The sequence below is a fragment of the Acromyrmex echinatior genome, chromosome 8 (assembly GCF_024713525.1).
Source record: "Acromyrmex echinatior isolate Ae372 chromosome 8, ASM2471352v2, whole genome shotgun sequence".
Taxonomy (NCBI): Eukaryota; Metazoa; Arthropoda; class Insecta; order Hymenoptera; family Formicidae; genus Acromyrmex; species Acromyrmex echinatior.
In genome coordinates, this window is record NC_141859.1 from 5,794,384 (window position 1) to 5,816,706 (window position 22,323).

At 33.0% G+C, this 22,323-nt stretch overlaps 1 protein-coding gene across 1 annotated transcript in view; it reads left to right on the forward strand.

The window, feature by feature from the left end:
- The window catches only part of dsx (transcription factor doublesex), a 67,988-nt gene extending 46,873 nt beyond the window's left edge, over nucleotides 1-21,115 (forward strand). Inside the window, exons 6-7 of the mRNA XM_087409121.1 lie at nucleotides 3,076-3,448; nucleotides 15,895-21,115. Of these exons, the coding sequence (XP_087265247.1) occupies nucleotides 3,076-3,448; nucleotide 15,895 (374 nt within the window). The 3' untranslated portion in view covers nucleotides 15,896-21,115. The remainder of the gene's footprint in view (nucleotides 1-3,075; nucleotides 3,449-15,894) is intronic.
- The last annotated feature ends 1,208 nt before the right edge of the window (nucleotides 21,116-22,323 follow it).

Below are 22,323 nucleotides of genomic sequence, written 5' to 3' on the forward strand. Positions count from 1 at the left end.
TTACGTTTTTTGATAAATATCTTTTTTTTTTTGCTATTATTAAGATTTAGCATTCAGTTTTTATTTTTTGTGTCTCCGTAATAAATAAACTTTTATAATGTACATCGCCCGATATCGAGTTATCATTTGTGCATGCGTGTTGATAACTGCACGGATGATATCTGCGCAGACGTGTCTTGGAAAGTTTCTTACTTGCGGCCGACGCAGTCCTTGATGGGAGTGAAGGTACGTAGAGAACGGAGACTCGTAATAAATCTTGAGAATACGCTTTCTGCGCGGGCGCAAGTTGCAGTTTGTTGATAACCGCACCGCTTGCCCGGGGTGTACGGCATAAATATTGGACTGGCCGATAATATTTCGGACGTGCATTTGATGCAAAACACCAAGACGTTACTGCTAAGAAAATTGTTGCCCCAAGCATGATCGTTGCACATAATCGTCGATAGATCTAAATCGGAACTGAGCAAAATAAATATTTTATTATATGTTAAAATATATGTGATATATATATATATATATGTGTGTGTGTGTGTGTATACATATGTCATACATATTTTAATATATATCCTTTTTTGTTAAAAACGAAGTCGAAAGTAAGAATTGTGAAGGCTGTATTTGTGCTTCATTATTTTGTTCTATTTGGTTCAGAAAATATTAATTTTTTAAATATTGCTTAAAATTATGTTTATTACTGTGTTTTTTTTTTCATATAAGTGCAAAAATTATGGATTTCTAAAATGATGATCACAAATTTTATAAGTACATGTTACTATATTTATATCTGACGCATTAAACGGATAGGTTATGCAATTGAAATTGTGTAAAGTAATTTCTCGATCCGAAGTTTATGATGTAAATTTTAATTGCGATTATTTGAGCATTATTACAAGAGCATTAATAATGGACGAAATCACTGATATGTCATAAAACTTACTGGTGCTTTTAGTATCAGGAGCATTGAAGCTTTTGTGAAGAGGAGCTAATATAAAATATAAGATAATGCAAGTATTATCCAAAAGTATGACATGTGATAGATTACAAATCTGTCTAAAAAGGTCAGCAAGAATACATCCCCGCAATCAAACAATATCACTTGCAACAAATTAGATAGACTATTCTTGGATTAAAGAGAGCATACTTATTTTGTGAATTGAAATTGTTCCACAATCTTCAGTGTATAATAAATCCTGTAATCTTACGCATAATTCACCGTAATTTTCAAGTACCCTCGTAATCAGTATGCACGCGGAGTAAGAGCTTGCCGCAATTAAGTAATTAGATGTAGTGTAATTTACGTCTAAATCATACAAAATTTATGTCTCAAATTAAAGGATAAAAACATATAATGTAAGATATAAGATTTATGATATTTTTCTTTGAAAATCTATAAATCTAAATCGTCCTTTTCTTTAGTATTGACCTTTTTTAAATTAATTTCGAAATGGTAAACATCGTTAGATTAACTTTGAAATGTCTCAATTGATATCGTCCTTGCAGTATATAGATAAATATGAATCATCTTCCGAATTCACGTAAATACGCGAAGGATTTGTGAGGACTTTTAAAATAAAGTAGTATATTGTTTTAATAGCTTTATAAGTTTGATTTAGTTTAATAGGTATTAGAGGTCTATCCCGACAGTTAGAGAAGCAACTAATTTAAGCCACTTATGATGCTTTTATCATTATGTTACAAAGGAAGTTTGAAAAAAAAGGGGGGACTGGAATGAATGTATTTATTATTTCCAGTGGGAATGGTAACAATTAAATGTGTATCCATTGTATTGGATCATAGGCGTACGTAGGAGGGAGAGTAAGATGCATCCCCCCCCCAAATTTTATCAAGAAGAAATAATTAAATTATGAAAATCAATGACTGCGTTCATTATATGAAGCAGTTTCACACATAACTGTAAAATTATTTAATATGATTGGTTTATACATTTAGATCTATTAAAGAACTAAAAAAGGTCACTGATATAATTTCTAGATTCTTTAATATCTTCATTAAATATCTTTATTAAATATCTTTATCAATATATCGCAATTAAAGTAGCGATTGTTTGACAAGAATTTACTTTGTCATTGTTAGCATTACATTCTTTTATTATGTTGGATATGATATTAAAAGATTTAAAAAAAAGCAGTTTTTTTCTGAATAATTTTCACAATGAATTATAGTTTCTTTCGAGGGATAAAAAACGAATTAAGAAAGAGGAATTTAAAGAATCAGGGTTAACAGACGTGTTAAAAGAAGCTTAAACTTTCTTCTCAGCATTATATCTTGCATATTTCCTTAGCCCAACCGGTGCACAACGAGTATCATTGAAAGATCTTTTAGTAGATTGCGAAGAATGAAAACCTGATTGTAGTTATTAGATTAACAATGTTGGAAAATCGGCTCAATAAACTAGCTATATATGCTAATAAACTATGCTTGCGAAAAGAAAGAAACTGGAAGAAGATAGCTGAAATTTGCTGAAGCCTTCGAAGACTAGCTTTAACATAAGTATATTTTAATAAGTTTTATGTGAAGATAAATTTTTGCCCTCTCCTCTTCCTGACTGAAATCCTGCGTACGCCCACTGGATTGATTCATTACATTGCCGATAATATCTTTAGATTACTTATTATACTGTAATCAAGATCTTAAAATTGTAGAATTGCTTTTCAAATTTAACTGAGCCCAGCAATTAATTTATTGTAAACAATTAACGAGATATTTCGTTGTATGTTTACATTACGAAATAATATAATAAAATAGTCGGAAAATACTGACACAAATAAAAAGTAAGCTTTTACATGACACTTTTGTTGTGAGATGACATATAGGTATTATATTGCTATTGTACTAATTAAATAACTGATAAAGAATGAACAGTCACAAATTTAAAAAGGTTTTTTGTGAATTAAATTTTTCTGAATTAGACCAATTGTAGTTATTTCTTGAAAATTTATGTTGCGAAGTAATTACTGTTTAGGATGCACTGTTTGCATTTATTTTAATTATCTTTGTAGTAAAAAAAATTATTAATGCAACAGTGAATAAAATTATTCTTTTTTTCTTCTTTTTCAGTCATTTATGGAGCAGAACCAATGTCATTCATGACATTCCAGCAAGCGACATGTTATATCCCGCCAACACAGATCTTGCACGCACCAAACAAGGAACTTGTTTGGGATCAAGCTGTGCTTGATGGAACAAAATTACAGTATCCACTTCTGAATTTGGAGTACCCATCCCAAAATTTTCCAGTTTCTTGGTCCTCTAATGTCTCATTAATGACAACAAATATGTCTCTTGAAACATTTAAATCTCCTTCTGAACTGTCTGTTAAATCTTTTTATCCTCTTATTGATTTTTCTGCTGGACCTTCTACTGATTCTCTTACCGCACCTCTTCGTGAGTCTCCTACTGACCTTTCTACTAAATCTTCTACATATTGTTGGTAAGTCTATTTTTATCTTATTTTTCGAACTTTTGATAAAATTTATTATATAGATAATCAGTTATATTGAATATTTGGATACTGAGAAATCCTCTTATTTGTCATTAGTATGCAAGGCGTCTGATGAAATCTAATTTGCTATAAACGTTAAGTCTGATGAAATCTAATTTGCTATAAACGTTAAGTGTGGAAAAAAATTAGTTTTCGGTTTTTAAAACAAATCGTGGTCTCCATTATTCTTGGTGCTCTTCCTTTGTTTGGATCGCGACAGATATCGAGAGAGAGAGAGAGAGAGAGAGAGAGAGAGAGAGAGAGAGAGGGAGGGAGAGAGAGAGAGAGAGAGAGAGAGGGAGAGAGAGAGAGAGAGAGAGAGAGAGAGAGAGAGAGAGAGAGAGAGAGAGAGAGAGAGAGAGAGAGAGAGAGAGAGAGAGAGAGAGAGAGAGAGGAGTCGTAATCGCAAATCCAGCGCACATAAAACGGATTCTAAGCTATAAAGTTTCCTTCCTTCCGAGAGTTAAGCAGACTGCGACATTAGGTCGGCTAAGGGCTGCTCATCTGTCCATTGCTCCACCTCTTTTACTTCTTTCTTTATCACATGACATTTTTTATTTCCCTTAAATTCTTGACTTTTAGCATCTGTAATTATCAAAAGCAATCATTTTTTATTCGTCGTGCTAATATAATTGTTGCATAATACTTAAAGATCAAATTCATCGATCTGTTAAGAATTGTAATCAGCATCATTAGCAACTGATTTTGAAAGATTATGAGAGGCATTCAGCCCGCCAAATTATATTAATTTACATCTTTGGAATAAACAGCAAATTATATAGTGACTTTTATATTACATTTTTTTCAAAGAAATCTTTATTAGTATCAATTTTGTGAATATCTTCAAAGCAATCGCTCAAGAAACGCATAAAACGTGCGGGAACTCAAAGTCACCGATGCATCGATTGTTCCTCCTTCCCAGCTGTAGCTTAAACGCTGGCGACGGTATAAAGAATTTACGAGTGTTGATCAGTTTTCTCCATCCCATGCTTTGTCCATGACGACAGGTCGGTTATCATTCTTACTGGGCAATTTGAAGAAAACAATTTTTGCTATATGTGAGAAAGCAGGACTCAAATCCGCCGCCAGTTGGCTATCTGGGCTTACGCGTGTTGCCTTAGAGATAAACTGTCTACGGTATTTACATTTAATTCGTTCTCGTATATTTGCTGGCGCCTCAAGGAGATTGCAGCAAGTCTTGATTAATTGCTGATACATTCTAGGAATTCTCGTATTTCGCATAGTTTGCATATTTAGATAAACTTCGAATGAATGCATGTGTGTGTACGTATATTTATTAAATGATTAATCACAAAATTTATACATCCAAGAAACGAATTTCAAATTGAAAAATCGTGAGTTTAAATTATTGCGTACATTTAAATTATTGCTTTTTATTACATAAATCTGTAGAATTACATTAATTAATTTAAATCTTTTTTATCTTTACATTTACTAAAAAAAAAATGAAAATATTGTTTTAAATTTTAAAAATGATATATTACTTTTAAATTTTGTATTACTTTCTTATAAAATTTACTGAAAAGAAATAATCTTGTGTTACTTATAAACGACAGTGATGTTTTATTTAAAAAAGAGTTAAAAAGAGTTAAAAATTCTCAGTTGTACACGATTTTCTCACATCAGTGTTCAACACATCTGTAAAAAATACAATGATATAAAAGGAAAGAAGAATAAATTTAATTAAAAGGCGCATTCTTCGAACTAACAATAAGATACGTCACAACAGGATGTATCTTATTCTTATAACAGGATGTACCTTTCCTTCCTTTAATCTTACAAAGAGTTGACAAAGAAAGTGGCGTGCTAATACAGTCACGAAATAACACACGATATAGCGTGGAAATACAAGGGAGTGAGATGGTAACCATTATAAAGTTGAAAAAGAATCATAAAGTATTGTCATACAAGTCATTAAGACATTATTGTCATAATGTTATTAAAATTTTAATATTGACATTTTTCTGTTTAGATTAATGTTAGTAGGGATTAGTACTTATTTATGTTTACAATGGTTTTTCGAATACTCTAGTCACTTCCGGCTAGATACTTTAATATAACTTATATTTATTTTAGATATATTTAAACAACCAATATCAATAATTCTTATACAAATTCTTAGACAAATATTATTCTATTTCTAAGAAAAATGATGAGTTAATTTGCTTTCTTCTTTTTAAATTACGATTATCTTAAATATTTTCTTGATAATAATTAGTTTTATTTTAAAAAATTTTAGAAAATCATATTATTATGCACAAAACAAGAATTTATTTTCTTGTGAAGAATATTATAAGATTGATCGAATAAGCTTTATATAACAAGCAAATCGAATTTGTCTTAATTTAATAATCAGATTGAAGTAAACTTGTGATTAAAAAATGAATTAAACTTACTAAGACTCAAAATGTATTTTGATGCTTTTGATAAATTTATTTATGATAGGTTTGCAGATATATGAATTTTTGATATATCTGAAACAAGTAATTATTACTTGCGTATGTATTTTTCTGTGTATGATATTATATGTACATGTCCATATATGTTTAAATTGAGAAAAAATGAAGATATTTCTTCGTAATATATTTGTGCAAGTATATTTCCTCAAACCGCAGTATCTTCGTTTTTATCATGATGCATGTTTCATCAAACTATTCATGTATGCAAACATCTCAATCTTCTAGCAGCGGTTATATTTAAGCATTCATGATATCGGTAAAAATCATTGATGTATCAATTCGTCTAAAACTCTGAAAAATTTTTATGGTGCAATAACCAGTTGCTCTTATCATATGAATTATTTAATACTTAATTACATATAGATAGAGTATATATAGAATAGAGAGAGGGAAATCCAGATTTATCGGATGCAATCCGTCGTTAGAGTCAAGGACGCATCAACATTACGGCGTAATGATGATCGTAAAAGAACCTAAAAATGTATGGCTCGCTAAACAGCACTCGGTGATACCTGCGATATGAAAATTGAAGCGGTAATTAAAATGTCGGCAAGGTTTGTCGGCTATCTCGGATACTGATTGCTTCCAGCTCGTGATTAGGGCTGTTAAAAATGAGTCGGTGACTCTACACTGGCCCGAACAGTGGAATCCAATGGTCAATCGCGCATTATTTGCTTATGTTTGTATAATGTAAATGCACGCGCGCGCGTGTGTGTGTGTGTATACATATATCTCTTTTTTTATGAGATAAGCAATGCGATAGACCCGGACTTCTATTGGTTTTCTATTGTTATCGCTATATATTTTTGAAAATTTTCGCAACACAAATTATAGCACAATAGATATAATGTCGTATTTCGATGTTTCTTCTTGTATATGAGAAAATATAATCACGCAATATATTCATGTGATACACGATTTTTCTTGATATTTTTATTTTAGATTGCAGCGTGAATCGATTCGGCGAAGTATTCTCGATAACCTTTGCGTGCGGCGGACTCATTAGAGCAATTACATACGTTAATACTCGTTTCTCGACTCGTCGACGCAAAAAAAATCGATCGTCGCAGATTTAATGTCACATATACAATAAGCGAGGATTCGTGATCACTTCTAATAGTTGCAGCAAGCGTTCGGCGAATCGTTGAAAGAATTAGTCCCGGTTTTGCAGTAAGCAGCATCAATGTAATCAGACAGGTTGCTCAGAGTGGCCTTAACGACGGTCGTAAACGCGGTTCTCTTTACAGCTCGATGGATATTTTTTTTTACGGTGCTTCTCCTTCTACCTTGTCATCATCGTCGCTGCTTTCTTATTCTCCTTAAAGCCCCTTCTATGTTTCCCAGTGCCGCAAAGCCGTAAGTGAGGCGCACTCTTCTGCTTATTTTGCTCCGAGTGCAGTAAACTACCAAAGTTTATGTGACAGATGTTAGTGAAATCGAAATAGCGGAATGTCAACAATCTAACTTAAATTCTTACAGATCTATTTTTAGTAAGTCATTAATTGCAGGATAAAATCACAATATTATTTTCAATTAATTGCTTTGGTTAACCAAACTTTAAGCTAATTAATCGTATTGCGTGTTTCTGATTACTTACATGATCACATTGTTATCATGTAAATATATGTCTCTCATTAAATTTTTTATTTCTTTATTTTTATATAACTTTTACTCAAATTATATATAGTGTTGTCTCATAGATTTCTTTAAAATATCGTTTTTTTTTTTCAAATATTGTGTATCGAATAAATAAAATTTATATACACTTATAATATATATTATTAAATTTACTTTTCTTATATGACATTTTTATGTAACGTGTACATGTGTACCATATATTCTTTTGCATAAGATAATTGGATTCAATATGGATATGTACTCAAAATTCCCTATTCTCTATTTGTAGATAATCATACGACTGATTAAAAAAATAGCAATAATAACTCGTGCAGATTATCCGTTTGACTGGATTACATCAATTCAATTTGTTTATTCTGTTATCATCAGTAAAATAAAACACAGAATGTCGTTGTCGTGATGTAATAATAATTGCTTCCTAAAATTACTAAAAGATAGTTATTAATTTTAATAGTTCATGTTATTGTATTGTTTATATTTGTTTTTATTTGTTTATATTTTTGTCACAACGTTTTATTTATAATCAAAGAGAGGGAACTATTTATAAAATCAACATGGCTAACTTAAGCATACCGAATGTACTCACATAAATTGTGACTTTTTTTGATACTTTTGGTACTTATTTTATGTTATTTCAGCTCATGAATTCTGATTCATCTGCTAAACATCATGAAAATAAATAGATAAGTAAATAAATAAATAAGTAAATAAGTCCATTGTTCGAAAAAATATTCTTTGTGTATTTTCATATGTTAACATATCAATATGTTAATGAGCTTATAATTTTAGATAGATATTAAATTACTTTGAGTGCTGTCCATTTAATGACATAAGTCGACACAAATATCATTCTATCTTTATTACTTATAGAATGCAAAAAAAGATAAAACAATTTATATCAATGTGTTACTAAATAGAAGAAACCCTTCAGTTTTCTAACATTTTTTTACGAAAAAGAGAAACATATTTATACTTAGGTCATATTGTATATATTGTATATACACCTAGTACGCGCGGAATGCTACTTTAAAATCTTATCTCAAATTTTTTAACATTCAGAAATGTTCCTTCTTTTGAATATAACCATTAATTTTTAATTTTCAAACTCAGCACAAAATTAAAAAAAAATGACAGTTTAACTCACTAAGTACATATAAAATCCGGTTACTTTACCTAAAATAAGTATATATACCACATGTACAGTACATAAAATTTTGAAAAAATATAATTCTTACAATAGGATTTGCTACGATATTTTCTTTGTCATTTGTTATTTTCTTTTACTTCGTACCACGAAATTTCCAGCTCAGTGATAAAATCTTGTATAGTTAAGGTTTTTGTTAATCAGTGATTAATAAATTATTGATATATAAATATTAATAAATTATTTATATATAATTTATGATTGCCTTTGAAAAATGTCTCTTTTAAAAAGTAAAATATTACAGTTTCTTACCTACATAAGAATATTTTTGCGAAATTAATGAAATTACATTTGCTGACTGCAGTTCATCATATGTTTCGACATTGCACCTGCTGTAATATATTCCAGTCATAATTACTGTTACATATTGGCACGCAGTCGTCTCATTAATAAGCACATCTGACACCATGATGCGCTGAAATTATTGATAGCGATTAGCCAACGATCAAATTAATGAGACAAATATCTTTGACCTTGATGGGATGACTGTCCCATCAAACCTTATTTTCTGAAGACAGAGCCGCAATTCCCGAGACAAAGCAATAATTAGTAGCGCCGAAGAGATCCGATACGAACATCGCGGCCGCTTCTCTTTCTCATCATCGTCTTTCTCATAAGTAACCAAGAACCGGGGAGCGTTAAGTAGTGTAACAGACCCGGCATCGCTGGCAAAAGGAGTTTTACTACTTTCTAACCACAGTCGCGGGCTACAATTAAACTTCCATAAACCTCGTCGTAACTTTTTTAAAAGCGACCGGCTGTGCGCTCGCGCACACTCCGTTCCCTTCGCTTGCTGAACAAAAAGTCCGCCATATTGCATCCTTAATGAAACCCTGAGACGATACCGGCGTCTTCCGGTCGACCTTAAAACCTCCTTGTCCGTGTCACTCATCTTCGCGAAAAAACGGATCACCTATTTCGAAAACTATAGTGATAAAAGTCGTCAAACGCGCATAACTTACGCGGCCTAGATGAACTTTTGGACGACTTTCTGACAAATGTATCGTAGCTAATGACCGGTTGCACGCAAAACTTTCCTTTCCTTTCAAAGAAAAAAACTAGCCAATGTCGATATGCTGTCCTAGAGCTGATCGATTCCGGTCGATATACCAAGTTTAGCGTGACGTCAGAACAGACAGAGGACAAAATGTGACTGACATAATTCGCGTCGTGTAATCTACAACAAAACTTTATTTCTTGAAGTATACAAAGGCAACAGGCGTTGTCTTCCCATGTAGATAGATCCTTTTCGTAAGTTTTCTGGTCGGTGTACTTGTCAGGAGTGACGTCCTTCAGCGGTCATGCCAACGGCTAAGGAATCGTCGGATAAGTTCTCATAATGCTGACCGAAGACCTCGACTGCTCGAAGGTAAAGGCAAAGCGAAAGGAGTTAGAGAAAATGAAAAGAAGAAGAAGAAGAAGAAGGCGACGGCGACGGCTAAGCGGGAAGGTTGAGGAAGAAACCCTGGCAACACGGCATGCGGGACTTTAGCGGAGACTGACGTTTACGGCTTGGAGCGGTCGACCTAGCGCCAGTAAAACTTGAGAAGAAATACAAGCGAAGTCCACATCGACAGTTAAAGTCATACGCGCGAAAATACAGCCAGGCTTCTATGAAATACGACGTACTTGCCCACCTAACTCTGGTGAGCGAAGCCACCGGGGTCCACCCGGGATACGCGTCTCGTTAATGAAGGTGGCCGCGCCTCTTGCCGATCAGAGATCGCTATCGATAAACAAATTCTTTACGCAACACTGGATAGTTCGTGTATTTGTGAATGAATGAGCCATTCAGTTTCTCTAGCGAAATTATCAAATCCTATAAGCATCGGAATGTCTTTATTTTGAAACGGTTAACGCAATGTTTCATATGTTATATGATAACGCTGTAATTCAACAAATTAGCATATCGTTGTATGATGCAAATCATTTTTTTTTTAAATGACGAATTAATTTATTTAAATGCAATAATATATGTGAATTTAATAAATGTATATTGCCTGCAAAAGTTTTATTAGGGCAGATGTAATTAATATTAAAAGAAAACAAAAAACCTACAGTTTAAAAAATATTAATTGAATGTAAGAAAACTTTTAATAAAAGTGTGATAAAACAATCGCTTATTTCAATAATATTCGGTATGAGTTGAGTTTAACGTAGAGTGAATAGGTATTTCAAGTTTCCAGTGATTTTACGGTCTGTCTTTCCCCCCTGCCCACCTAAACCCTGTTCAAGGGTGGTAGCGCACGGGTGGAGGTATGAGAATCCGCGAAGCACACTTACTAGCAGATGATAAATTTCCACCCACCTCATTCACAACCGCCGCAACCGTTTCCATTTTATGTGCCAGGATGTGTCTCCTCCTTAGACCACGTTTACGACTTCTCGAGCAGTCACTGTTCGTCTTGGGATCTGCTTAGATCATCCGCCAGAGAACACTCTTTATCGATGAAAGCTTTTCTTCTCGACTATACGAGTACGTGCGCAGACTGGTTTCTCTTCGCGAATTTAAGAAAGAGCTTAATACGTTTCATTCAGCTAGCTATTTTTATAAAGTTATAAAGCATTCGATCAAAATGAACGATCTTAGTTTATATTACAGTAACTATATCTGGTCTAATTTTTGTTCGTATATTTTCAATACTAGCTTAGCGTTGAAGTTGTGTACAGCTTGGAAATTTTTACACGAAATGTGTATTTTGTGACTTTTATGATTTTTTATCTTTTTTAATCTTTCATTAATCATTTTGTATAATAAACACAAATATAATAAAAACTATCTTATTATACATATAGTATTATTATATAGTTTGATCAAATATGATTAATCCTAGTTAGTGACGTCAATCAACGAACGCGAAATGATTTTCAAATTTTATTTCTGTCGATTCTAAAATCTGTTATTAGTGGATCAAAAGTCTTTTCTCGTTATATCATGTATCTTTTTAACTGTCTGATCAATAAGCTTCAAGTTAATTCCCCAGATTCGTCGAATTATCTGGAAGAAATCATTGAATGGGAACAACGTAGATGTGAATCATTGGGACATAAGTAACGTAGATTACGCAGTTAAGGATATTGTGAGGCGGTATAGCTATAAATCATATTTTTATGAGACACTCTATGGTCGATCAAAAAGAAAGGGTCTTTTGAAAAGAATGCAAATATAAATTATGAACCAAACGACTCATTAGTTCGCTTGTTTTTCTTTTTTTCTCTTTTAATTATATTATTATTATTTTATTATTATTGTGATGATTATTATAATTATTATTGACAATAATATGGAGAAGCTGCATATTTTGCATGCATATTTCTGTTCTTAATGAACATTTTGATATATAACTTTAAATAAGCTTACACTCTAAATTTCTTGTAGTGAAATCTCACTTTCAAAGAGTAAAAATACATCTTTGAAAAAAAATGAAAATATTTCACTTCTTGAAAAAGAATGACAATTTTCACTCGTTTTAGAATGAATTTTTACTTCAAAAGAGTAAAGTCTCATTTCCACAAAAAGTGAGATTTCACTCCTTTGAAGTGAAAATTCACTCTAAAAGAAAAAGTGAAGATTGTCCCTCTTTTTTAGGAAATGAAGGGTAGTTGTATTTTCACTTTCTCGGAATGAGAGTTTTATATCTATAGATATATAAAACTTTATAACGTCTTAAAATAACGTGCAATTATACGTGCGAGATACATTTGTTAATATAGCATTCTTTCCTTGAGCAATGACGCATAACGATAATAAAAGGGTATCGCAGTTTTTTCTAGAGAAGAATATATAACGAGTAAGTCGGTAAATGCGTTAGGAAACTTAAAATACATGTAAAATCTTACATTTATAATGCGCAGTGATTATCATGTCTGAAAAATTGTACAAAATAATTGCAAATACGGTCACGTATAGACTGTACGTAGGATGATAAATTTACGTCATTTGAGGCAGTTATTGGCTCTCATATTATTTGTTCGATTGGTCATCGAACGTTTCTTGAAAGCCCACATCCACTTAACACTAGTAGATCCTGCGTTCGTCGTAACGCACCGTTACAGATACGTGTACTTAACAAAGTGGCACTTTGACGAAGTAGTCGCTCGTAAAAAAAGACCCAGGCGTGGACGGTTAAAGCCTCATGAAAACGAGATGACGAATCGTGTACCGGCACAAATTCACGAGCTCTAAAGCGAGACGAGAAGAATGTGTATTGCAACACGACCAGGAACGACATAACGCTCGGTCTCGCCCCTGAAACGGCATCAAAGTAACTGTCGATCGTTAGAGGGATCATTTTACGAGTGGAAATAATATTCCAAGCGTCGTCAACTGGTTAAATACGTGTAACAATGATGGACGACTACGATATCTACTATACCATCGCACGCGTATCAATGAACTCGATTTCTCTTACCATTTCACTCAAAAAAATTTCTGCTTGAAAATAGACGACTCAGAATGTTCTGGTTAAATTTATTAGACTTCTAGTTGAGATAATCGGAATTCTGATTGATATATAATAATATTTTTGGATAAAATCTACTAGAATTCTAGTAGATTTAATCAGAAAATTCTGATTCGTCCATTTTCTATCAGAATTACTATTTAATCCAATCAGACTATTTCTCTTTTCAGTCCTTTTATCACGTTCTCTTCTGTATGTCTGTCTGATATGTGTTACTTTCGAAATCATTTTCCTTGTATTGTTGGTATATCCATTACTTAATATTTCGATGGTTTACAAGTTTTGTAGGTTCCTCGAAGCTATAAAAACCTGTGATTTCACAATAATATATCATATATACCGCGTAATCGTATTTTCGTCGAAACCACTTTTACGTTTTTCGTGTGTTCTTTTTCAAGTTGGAGCACGATTACGTTTTATTAACGAATCTTTTAGACACAGTTGCAGCATCGGCAAACAAAGGAGTCGATTAAAATGATTCTGAGAAGAGGTTCGTGGTATCTAACGAAAGATCATTTCAAAGTCGGTCTTCTAAAATGTGTACTGGGTCTTTATCGCCACTACTCTTTGTGTCTGCGAGACGTGTTTTACGAGGCGACCAGGTTTTAGTGTCGAACGATGTTTTACTTGGTCAAGCTTTTTATTATCTATCTTGTACCGCTCTTTGTTTACAAGTTATTGCTTCGTGTGTATCAATCGAAATAAAAGACTCAATCGAAATACTACACGCGCGTCATACATCAAATTAAAATGACTTCTTGATTTTTCAGTGTGTTTCCACACTTGTGACTTTATATCTTAATTAATCTTCTTGATTTGTTTGTATTAATTTTTTTAGACAGATTTTTTTTTAACTGATGACATTAACTTACAGCGATGTTGGAAGTAAAACGAGATTGTAATCGATTGCTATCGAAAACGATCGAGGTTTCACCAAACAGGATTGATTCGACAAAGATGCCCGATCTAGGTACCAATGCGTCTAGACTTTCGAATAAGTCTGTTACAATCTGCTATCGTAGCGGGCAGGAAACCGGGTCTGCCATTGGGTGCACGTATGAAAACTAAGTCCGGGTTTCATTTGACTGGCTTTACGAGGGAGACATAAAATGGATTTTACTGTCGGCTAGTTCGCCAGTTCTCGAGTTGGTAACATTGCTTTAGCGAACATAATATACTCCTCCTCCGCGTCCTTGTCGCTTCTTCATTCCTCTCTTCTTTCTCATCTACTCTTTTCTCTCTTGCCATCTTTCCGTAGTGGATTTTGTTTTACGGCGGTGGACCTCATCCGCCTCCTTCCCCTTCGCGACTCGACGATCTTTAAAGAATCGCGGTAAGTTTTCTCTTGTCGTCTCTCTGAGAAAACTTCTCGAATGAGAAATGTCCCGCTACCAGATTTAATATCCGCTGGATAAGCCGACATGGCGGTCGTTAACTTCTCTCCAGGCTCCATTTCTTAGTCGGCGGTTTCCGGCATTCGGTAAATTTTTTTTTTTTTTGCGTTAGTGTTAGTGCCGCGTTGTTTCTTATATTGAACGATTGGTTCGGTTTCCTTAGATAGTTTTAATAAAGACTTAAATGATAACAAATTTATGATAACCTTGCTAAATAGCAAATATTATTTTTATATTATAAACTTTTAATAGTTTTGATAGACGGATAATGTGTAAAACTACAAGAGGAAATTCTTGAGGTGTAATGCATATAATAAATTAAATACGGTAATAAACTGTTATCGCAATGAAGAATGCAAATAAGCGGTATTTTCGTTGATGATGTCATAAATCCAGTATATTCTTGAACATAGTTGAATGTAACGTTGCGTTTTTACATTGCATGTCAAGTCGTTTGGCAATTGTGCATTTACGTCAGTAAACGTTGTCAGCGGCAATAAAATAACGCGATTTATCCGGTATTATTATGAATCTCAAATGGCATAGATAGATATGTCTATATATTTTTTATCTCCTCATTACAGCTGGTACTTTAATCACTGCTGTGGCAATTATACTTCTTTTTCCTATATACTGGCGATAATAATTAAAAAGCAATTGTAGATCATAATTAAATCGAAATTATTACTATTTTAAAAATAATGATATTTTTAATAGAAGGATGTGGAATTACGTATCTGAGTAGATAGAGTTCGCGTTAATACGATATCGCATTGATTTTATTACATTTTCAAACAAATTATGAATTATTCAAATAAACTACTCCGTTACTTCTTTGAATCTCGGAAATTATGCGTCGTAGAATTACACGTGACACGTTACGTAAATCTTATTGCATAAGACAGAATCAATTTGTTTAGATTATTATTTCCATGATGTAGATATGATCTCAACATCTAACAATTGTTATTGCGGTTTAGTCACAATAATTATTTTGTATTTAAATTGAGAATAAATATTGAAGACAAATATGCGAGTAAATTGTGTCTAAAACTTCAATCCAAATTAACAAAATAAAAAGAAAAGTATTATAGAGAAAAATAAGAGGATGAGATGTATGTTTAAATAGGTTGTTTAAATTCTTGGAAATGAGCGACATCATTATCATATTGTATGCCTATCGCTATTATCATATATCCAATTTTTCTGCTTTCAGATCGACCATTAACAATCAATGAAGTAAATCGACGAGGAAAACGTGTAGAATCCAAAGAAAATTGTGCCGCCTCCAAAGTGATAGAACGATTGTCAGGACGAGCACTGAACCTGACTATCAATCATTGCCAACATTTCGGACATTGCTTCGCGAGATGTGCAGTCAACACTGCTACATATTCAGTGATTCGAGCAAATCGCATTCAATCAAGAAATTCTTTAAAAAAAACTCGCGAAAAATTATTATATCGGTTTCACAGCAAGTTCCCAGACGTTTTTCGTCCTTTGCTTTTAATCGCTGATTGTGATTGTAGTCCTTCGTGAAAGGATACCGCTTCTCTACGAACAATCTCACAATGATCGACGCCATCGCGATAACAGATCTTTGCGGTAATCGAACGATCGGTCGTGGACGGTCGTGGACGGTCGTGGACCGTCATGCGAACAACAAGATCGCAGAGCGTAACCCATTCATTTTTCAAACGATCACCCGCGTTTCCTCGGCAGGCGAATGCTGAATTGTATACAATCGCCGCGTTCGGATTTTCGTTTCAGGCGAAACGAAATCGACGGACCCTGACGTTACGCATGGTAAATCAGCTCCCGCAAGGCAGCTCAATCAAGCATAATCTCGGAGAATGAGAAGACCGCGACATACCGTTTCTGACATCCCTTGAGCTTGTCTGGCGAGTTCATGTACCGCGTCTGTCCATTTTAAAATTCGGTGCGAGAACGCGATGGCAAGATGCCGCTGCAGAGAAAAACGACCGTAAGCGCGACAGGCATCAAGCGAATCGTTAAGAAATCTATCCGATCATAAGTAACGGTTTTATTCGCTGGTTTCTCCACAACGATGGCGGATGGCCAATTTTGTGTATGGAAAACCGGACACTGAATGACGGCGGTGGCTGCGCAAGCAAGGCGATGCCTTGGTCGAATTAATCGATGATGGATATAGTGATTTTGATGCTTTCTGCTTATTCATATATATTTTATATATATATATATATATATATATATATATATATATATATATGCTGACTTGCTGTTTTCTCGATTAGGTGTATTATTGAATATTACTGGAAGATACGAGACTTACAGCCACGCATGATCGAGCATGGTAAGACATCCATTTTTCAATCATTGATTACGTAATATTTAAATTTATTCGACGAATTTTTCAAATTTTTCTATTTCTCAAAAAAAAAAACGAAGAAAAATATCTCTTTCTAAGATACATATTCATGCAAATCGTGCTTATTCAATGCTTAAAGATCAGATACGTGATATTTTTTATGCTTAATATTGTAAAATGTAATGACAAGAGCACATGATAGATAAAATGTCGTCCGACTGTTATGTGTCGTTTATGAAAAATATTTAATTAAAATTACATCGTACATGTGCGTGGTTGCATTATACATTGCCAAGGACTTTCCATAAAAGACATAGTCGGCCGATATTTTATCTATGGTGCTTGCCTGAACAAGTATCATTACATCGCAGTAATTAACGTGAGTAAATCTTTAATCTTAATGACGAGTAAAGCAATTAATCTTGAATTACCATGAATTAATTCAATCCATATTAAAATTCTTTTTTCGCGCCGTATACGACGAATTATCAGCCGCTATTCTACGATAATTAAAATTTTTCATACAAAGGCGAGCGCATCTGCGCGCAAAATCGGCGGATGTATCAGACGTGCGGTGTGGCATGCAATGAAATAGCCGCTCAAAAACTGATCGCTTCAGCTTGCGGCAAATTAATTTACAAATAAGAACACTAAAAAACACTGTCCCTTCGATATGCAGTCTCATTCCCTTCTGTTTGCTTCTTTTCTCTTGCCTCTGTCCCATCTCTCTTGCTTCGTGCGAAACACGTTTCAAGTAACAATTTGATACATAGCCCGATCGAATATTACCATAGAATACTAATGACTTGTTTCCGTAAATGAATTTGCGTTTCAGTAATGAGCATGTACGCTATACTGTGTCAGATTTATCATCATCGTCGTTAATTTGTAACAGAAGAATTAATTTGCATATTAATCAAGCTTTTATGAACACAAGATTTTGCTTCAGAATTTATATTTTATGTTTAAATTTTATGACTAAATTTTCTTTTGATTCATATAGGTATATTATGTTTTTTAGTGGAACTTTCTGTTTCTTGCCTTTAGTGTTAAGCTATATAATAGGCTTAGAAATTTAGTTAGAATTAATTCAATAATTAATTATACATATATGTATATACTATACATATATACGACACATAATTATTCTCTCATCATTACATTTCGTATTAGGCCTGGTGTAAGAATCTCGTACTAAGCATGATACTATAGATATTCTTTAGATTCTGCATAAAAAAACAACCAACACATTCTGCATAAAAAAAAAACACCATTCTGTTTTCGCCTTGCAAATGTCTGAATCGTGAAGAGAAATTCTCATAGACACTATAACAGCGACTGACTTTTAATTAACCATCGCACGTCATTATATAAAGTGGATTCACTTCGTGAATCCTTTTGTTACGTGTGAGACTTGCGTCAGATGTTTGTACGAAAAAAACATATATGGCAACCTATTCGATGATGCCAATATCCTATAATTTTCGGCATTTTGTCGTTTATTATGTAACTTGTAATTTTAGTTTAAGGCAGTTCGCCATTGTACGTACACACATTATACGTACGATTAAAGAAATGCAACACTTCGAGTGTTGCACTGAGTGTTTCCCCGGCGGGGAAACGAATAGACAAATTGAATTGCATAACGCGATCTGTTGCATTTGATAGAGCAGAAACTTCTATTCTTTCACGCAGATTTTCGAAATTACATCAAATTCGTTAAACATCCGTTCTTATGAAATTTAGAACTGTGAAGTGTTAACATAATGACGTTAAGGGGATTCTAAAGCCATCTGTGTTATCGATTCAATAAAATACGTACGATTTACGTGTCATTGACATATCAGCATACACTACTACATAAATATAATATGCATACATGCATACAAATTTTCTAATTAACTATAATATTTTATATTAAGTATCTAAACCTAATTCTAAGAATTAGGTTTAGATACGACATTGTTTGTTCATGTCTTTAATCCAAACCAAGATTATTTTATACGTACAAATTTAAAATTTATATATAAAACAAATATCGTTGCGAATCGACATCAGAAACTGATAATAAAATTTTCTTGTTTTTGACACAAAGTCGATCGATTTGAACTACACTATCGCTTATACTTTAATTGGGGAGAAGGACTTTTAAGTCTGGCATAAAGGCAGTTAGAAAAATACTTATTTAAAAAATAATTGATAAAACAGACGACTTTAGCATCCCCTTGAATGACGTGCATTGTACTCACGTCCGTTACCCTTGCGTGTGAAACATGTGTCTATTGTGGGTCGCATATATCTGCACGTACATATGTCATCTATGCGTTAAGTATGCGTGTGTACGTCCGCACGCAAAGTACGACACGTCGAATTCTTCTTAGAACATAGGAGGACTCATTCATGATTTTTCTACATTCTCTGTTGTCGGAGAAACTAAAAAAGAATTCGTACAGAATAATTATGATTAGATATCAGTTTCCAATTATATTACAATGCTTACCTTCTATTTCGATACTTTTTTTGTTTGATGAAAATATTCAAGGAATTCGAAATTAAGAGAGAAGACAACTTAATTTTTAATCGGTAATTCTATTATCTTTTTTGTCTAACAAACTTTGCCGTGATGTAACGCACGTCTTGTATTTTGAATATTAATGCCTACACCTATTAATATCTCACCAAGATAATCCCTATATTCATCGGTTAATACATTTTTCTAAAATATACGATTTTAGGGATTCGACACAAGCGTGAGGTGCTGCACTGAGGCGCTCATAGCAGATTCGCTCGACTTTGCAAATTTTACATACAATCGCCATATTTTTCTAAGCAATAACTTTTAATGTAATCGTAATATAATCTATCATATAAGTGTATTTGTTAGAGGCACACATCTTTTCACTTTAAATAGAAACACTTGCGCCGTATGAATAAATGTGCGCATGTTCGAATCTAAGAGAGTGACGAAGATTAGATTACTAATGATCAGTGATGGCGTTAATTCGACTTTCACATATCTTTATCGTTCATGATATCTATCCTTTTTTTTTTTAATTATAAGTACTTATTGAGAGACTTATTCGCAAATCACTTTCTGCGAAGCCAGCTCTCTAAAAAGATGTAGCTTTTAATTGCTGTTCTTTCTTTTTCCTAGGGATTATTTGTTTCAGTTGAAACGATCGAGGAAAGGAATAGTGTGTTTGATATTTGACGTGTATATTCAAATAGAGTACTTCGTAGCACAAGAAGGGTCGTAAATTCTCTCGTGTTATAAGCTGGATTGTGAAAGAGAGCTCTTTTTTGAAACGCATAATGCTTGTTTTTTGATCGAAAAGACCCTTCTAAGCGTTATCTTACACTTGATAAGATTTTTTTTTGTTGGAAAAATCGTAATAAACACCGTTTTCTAATATAATCGATAACTACGTACTACATTAATATTAATACTTTATTGAATAGGTAAAGTTATTGTAACTGTGTATGCGCTTTTACACGACTGCAAAGTTATTCTCGTAATGAATAGTGTTATTTAGGTTTCAAAACCTAGACTTAATGATATAAGGCACATACGCAATTCTCAAATTATTTAAAAAACTTAAAAAAAAAAAGATACATCAGCATTCATATTTCCGCAAGAAACATTGATTTATACGTGAAACCAGCTCGCAAGATCGCAGCTGTTTTTCGTGTCTTTGTTTTCGCATCGAACAATGTCAGATTGATATTGCTAGAATGCAAAAAGCGTGAAATTTTACAAATCATTTTTGTTTAACCGCTCGTAATCAGTGACAGTTAAGGAAAAGGGAACCTGGGATATCTACTTAATACCACATATTTACTTGTTTTAATAAATTTGGCTGTTGTAGTTATTTATCCATTCATAGAAAAAGATATTGTATGTCGGAAATAAGTGCGATAATGGCAACAATCTTAAAGAATGATGATTATAATTATGAATGTAATGAAAATAGGACAGCTTTGTATGGAGGAAAATAAGGAAACGAAATATGGAACGTACGCGTATTGTTGTCTATTAAGTGTTATGTTATATGGCATATAAATAAAACAGTACAGCTATATGTAATCATAGCGACGCCTAATATGCTTAACCTTTGAATTTCTTTGTTATCCAGAATTTTTATATTTTTGTGACCATCAAAATTTATAGATCTCTCTTCTAACATATTAAGGAATTTTTACAATAATGTGTATCCATATATGATAAACACTAAAGTCACCAGTTATTCTTTTCTTAATTGGATGTTAAGAAGAAGATAATCTGACTTTAGCGTTCATCATATCTAGATAAACGGTATTTTAAAAACTATGTACCTATTATTGTGAAATGTTACTCCATATTTTCGATTCTTCTTACGCAATAACGCTATAGGAAATATTAAATCATTTAATAATTATATCTCGGCAAATGCAGGTAAGTACTATACATTTTTTCATGAATTTAATTTTTTGCATGTTTATATTATTTAGTCTCATTTAAATTCAAATAGGTTTTATAAATGAGCTTATCAAAGATTTAATTAACAAGAAATTAAATTGCATGTCAGAATTTATTTTATAAGAATACAAGAACCGGAGCAAGTTTATCCACTTGGCGACAACTAATATGGATCACTCGAAAGAAAAAAAGAGAGATCGATAATATTTATTTCTTTTATTTTGCGATATCGCCCAGCTCGTTCTGCAACTCTACAGGAACGAACGCGCATACGGGATCGATAAAATACTGATACTTTATTGCTCGCGTTAAATAATTATAAGTAATTATAGTAATTACAATGTTCATTGTGATTAAATAATTGTAGTAATCACAATGAACAAAATGTTAAAACGGTTCATTGTGATTACTATAATTAAATAATTTTAACATTTTGTTGACGATCGGTTTTTTTTCTTTCTGTGGACGTTTTTTTTTATGCATTATTTTGTGACTCTGACTGTTCTGACTGACCTTGTTCTTCGGTCAATGCTGCAATTATTCCCGATTTAAGGCGACATTAGGAATTACGATTATATCCTTATTAAAAAGTAATTTTGTAATATTATAGCTTCAATTTCCTGTATTGCGATCATATTTACTGCTACCGTTAAACAACTTCAGTATGCATTCGAAACTTTCGCGCGATGCATCCACGTTGATTATAGGCTGAAGAGAGCAAGAGAGATTGCTCTATAACGGGAAAGAAGAAATCGCCTGGTTACAACTTGGTATCAAGATTGGAGAATGTTTTCTTGGATAATACCCGTTATGAATAAATATTTATAATATCACTTGCC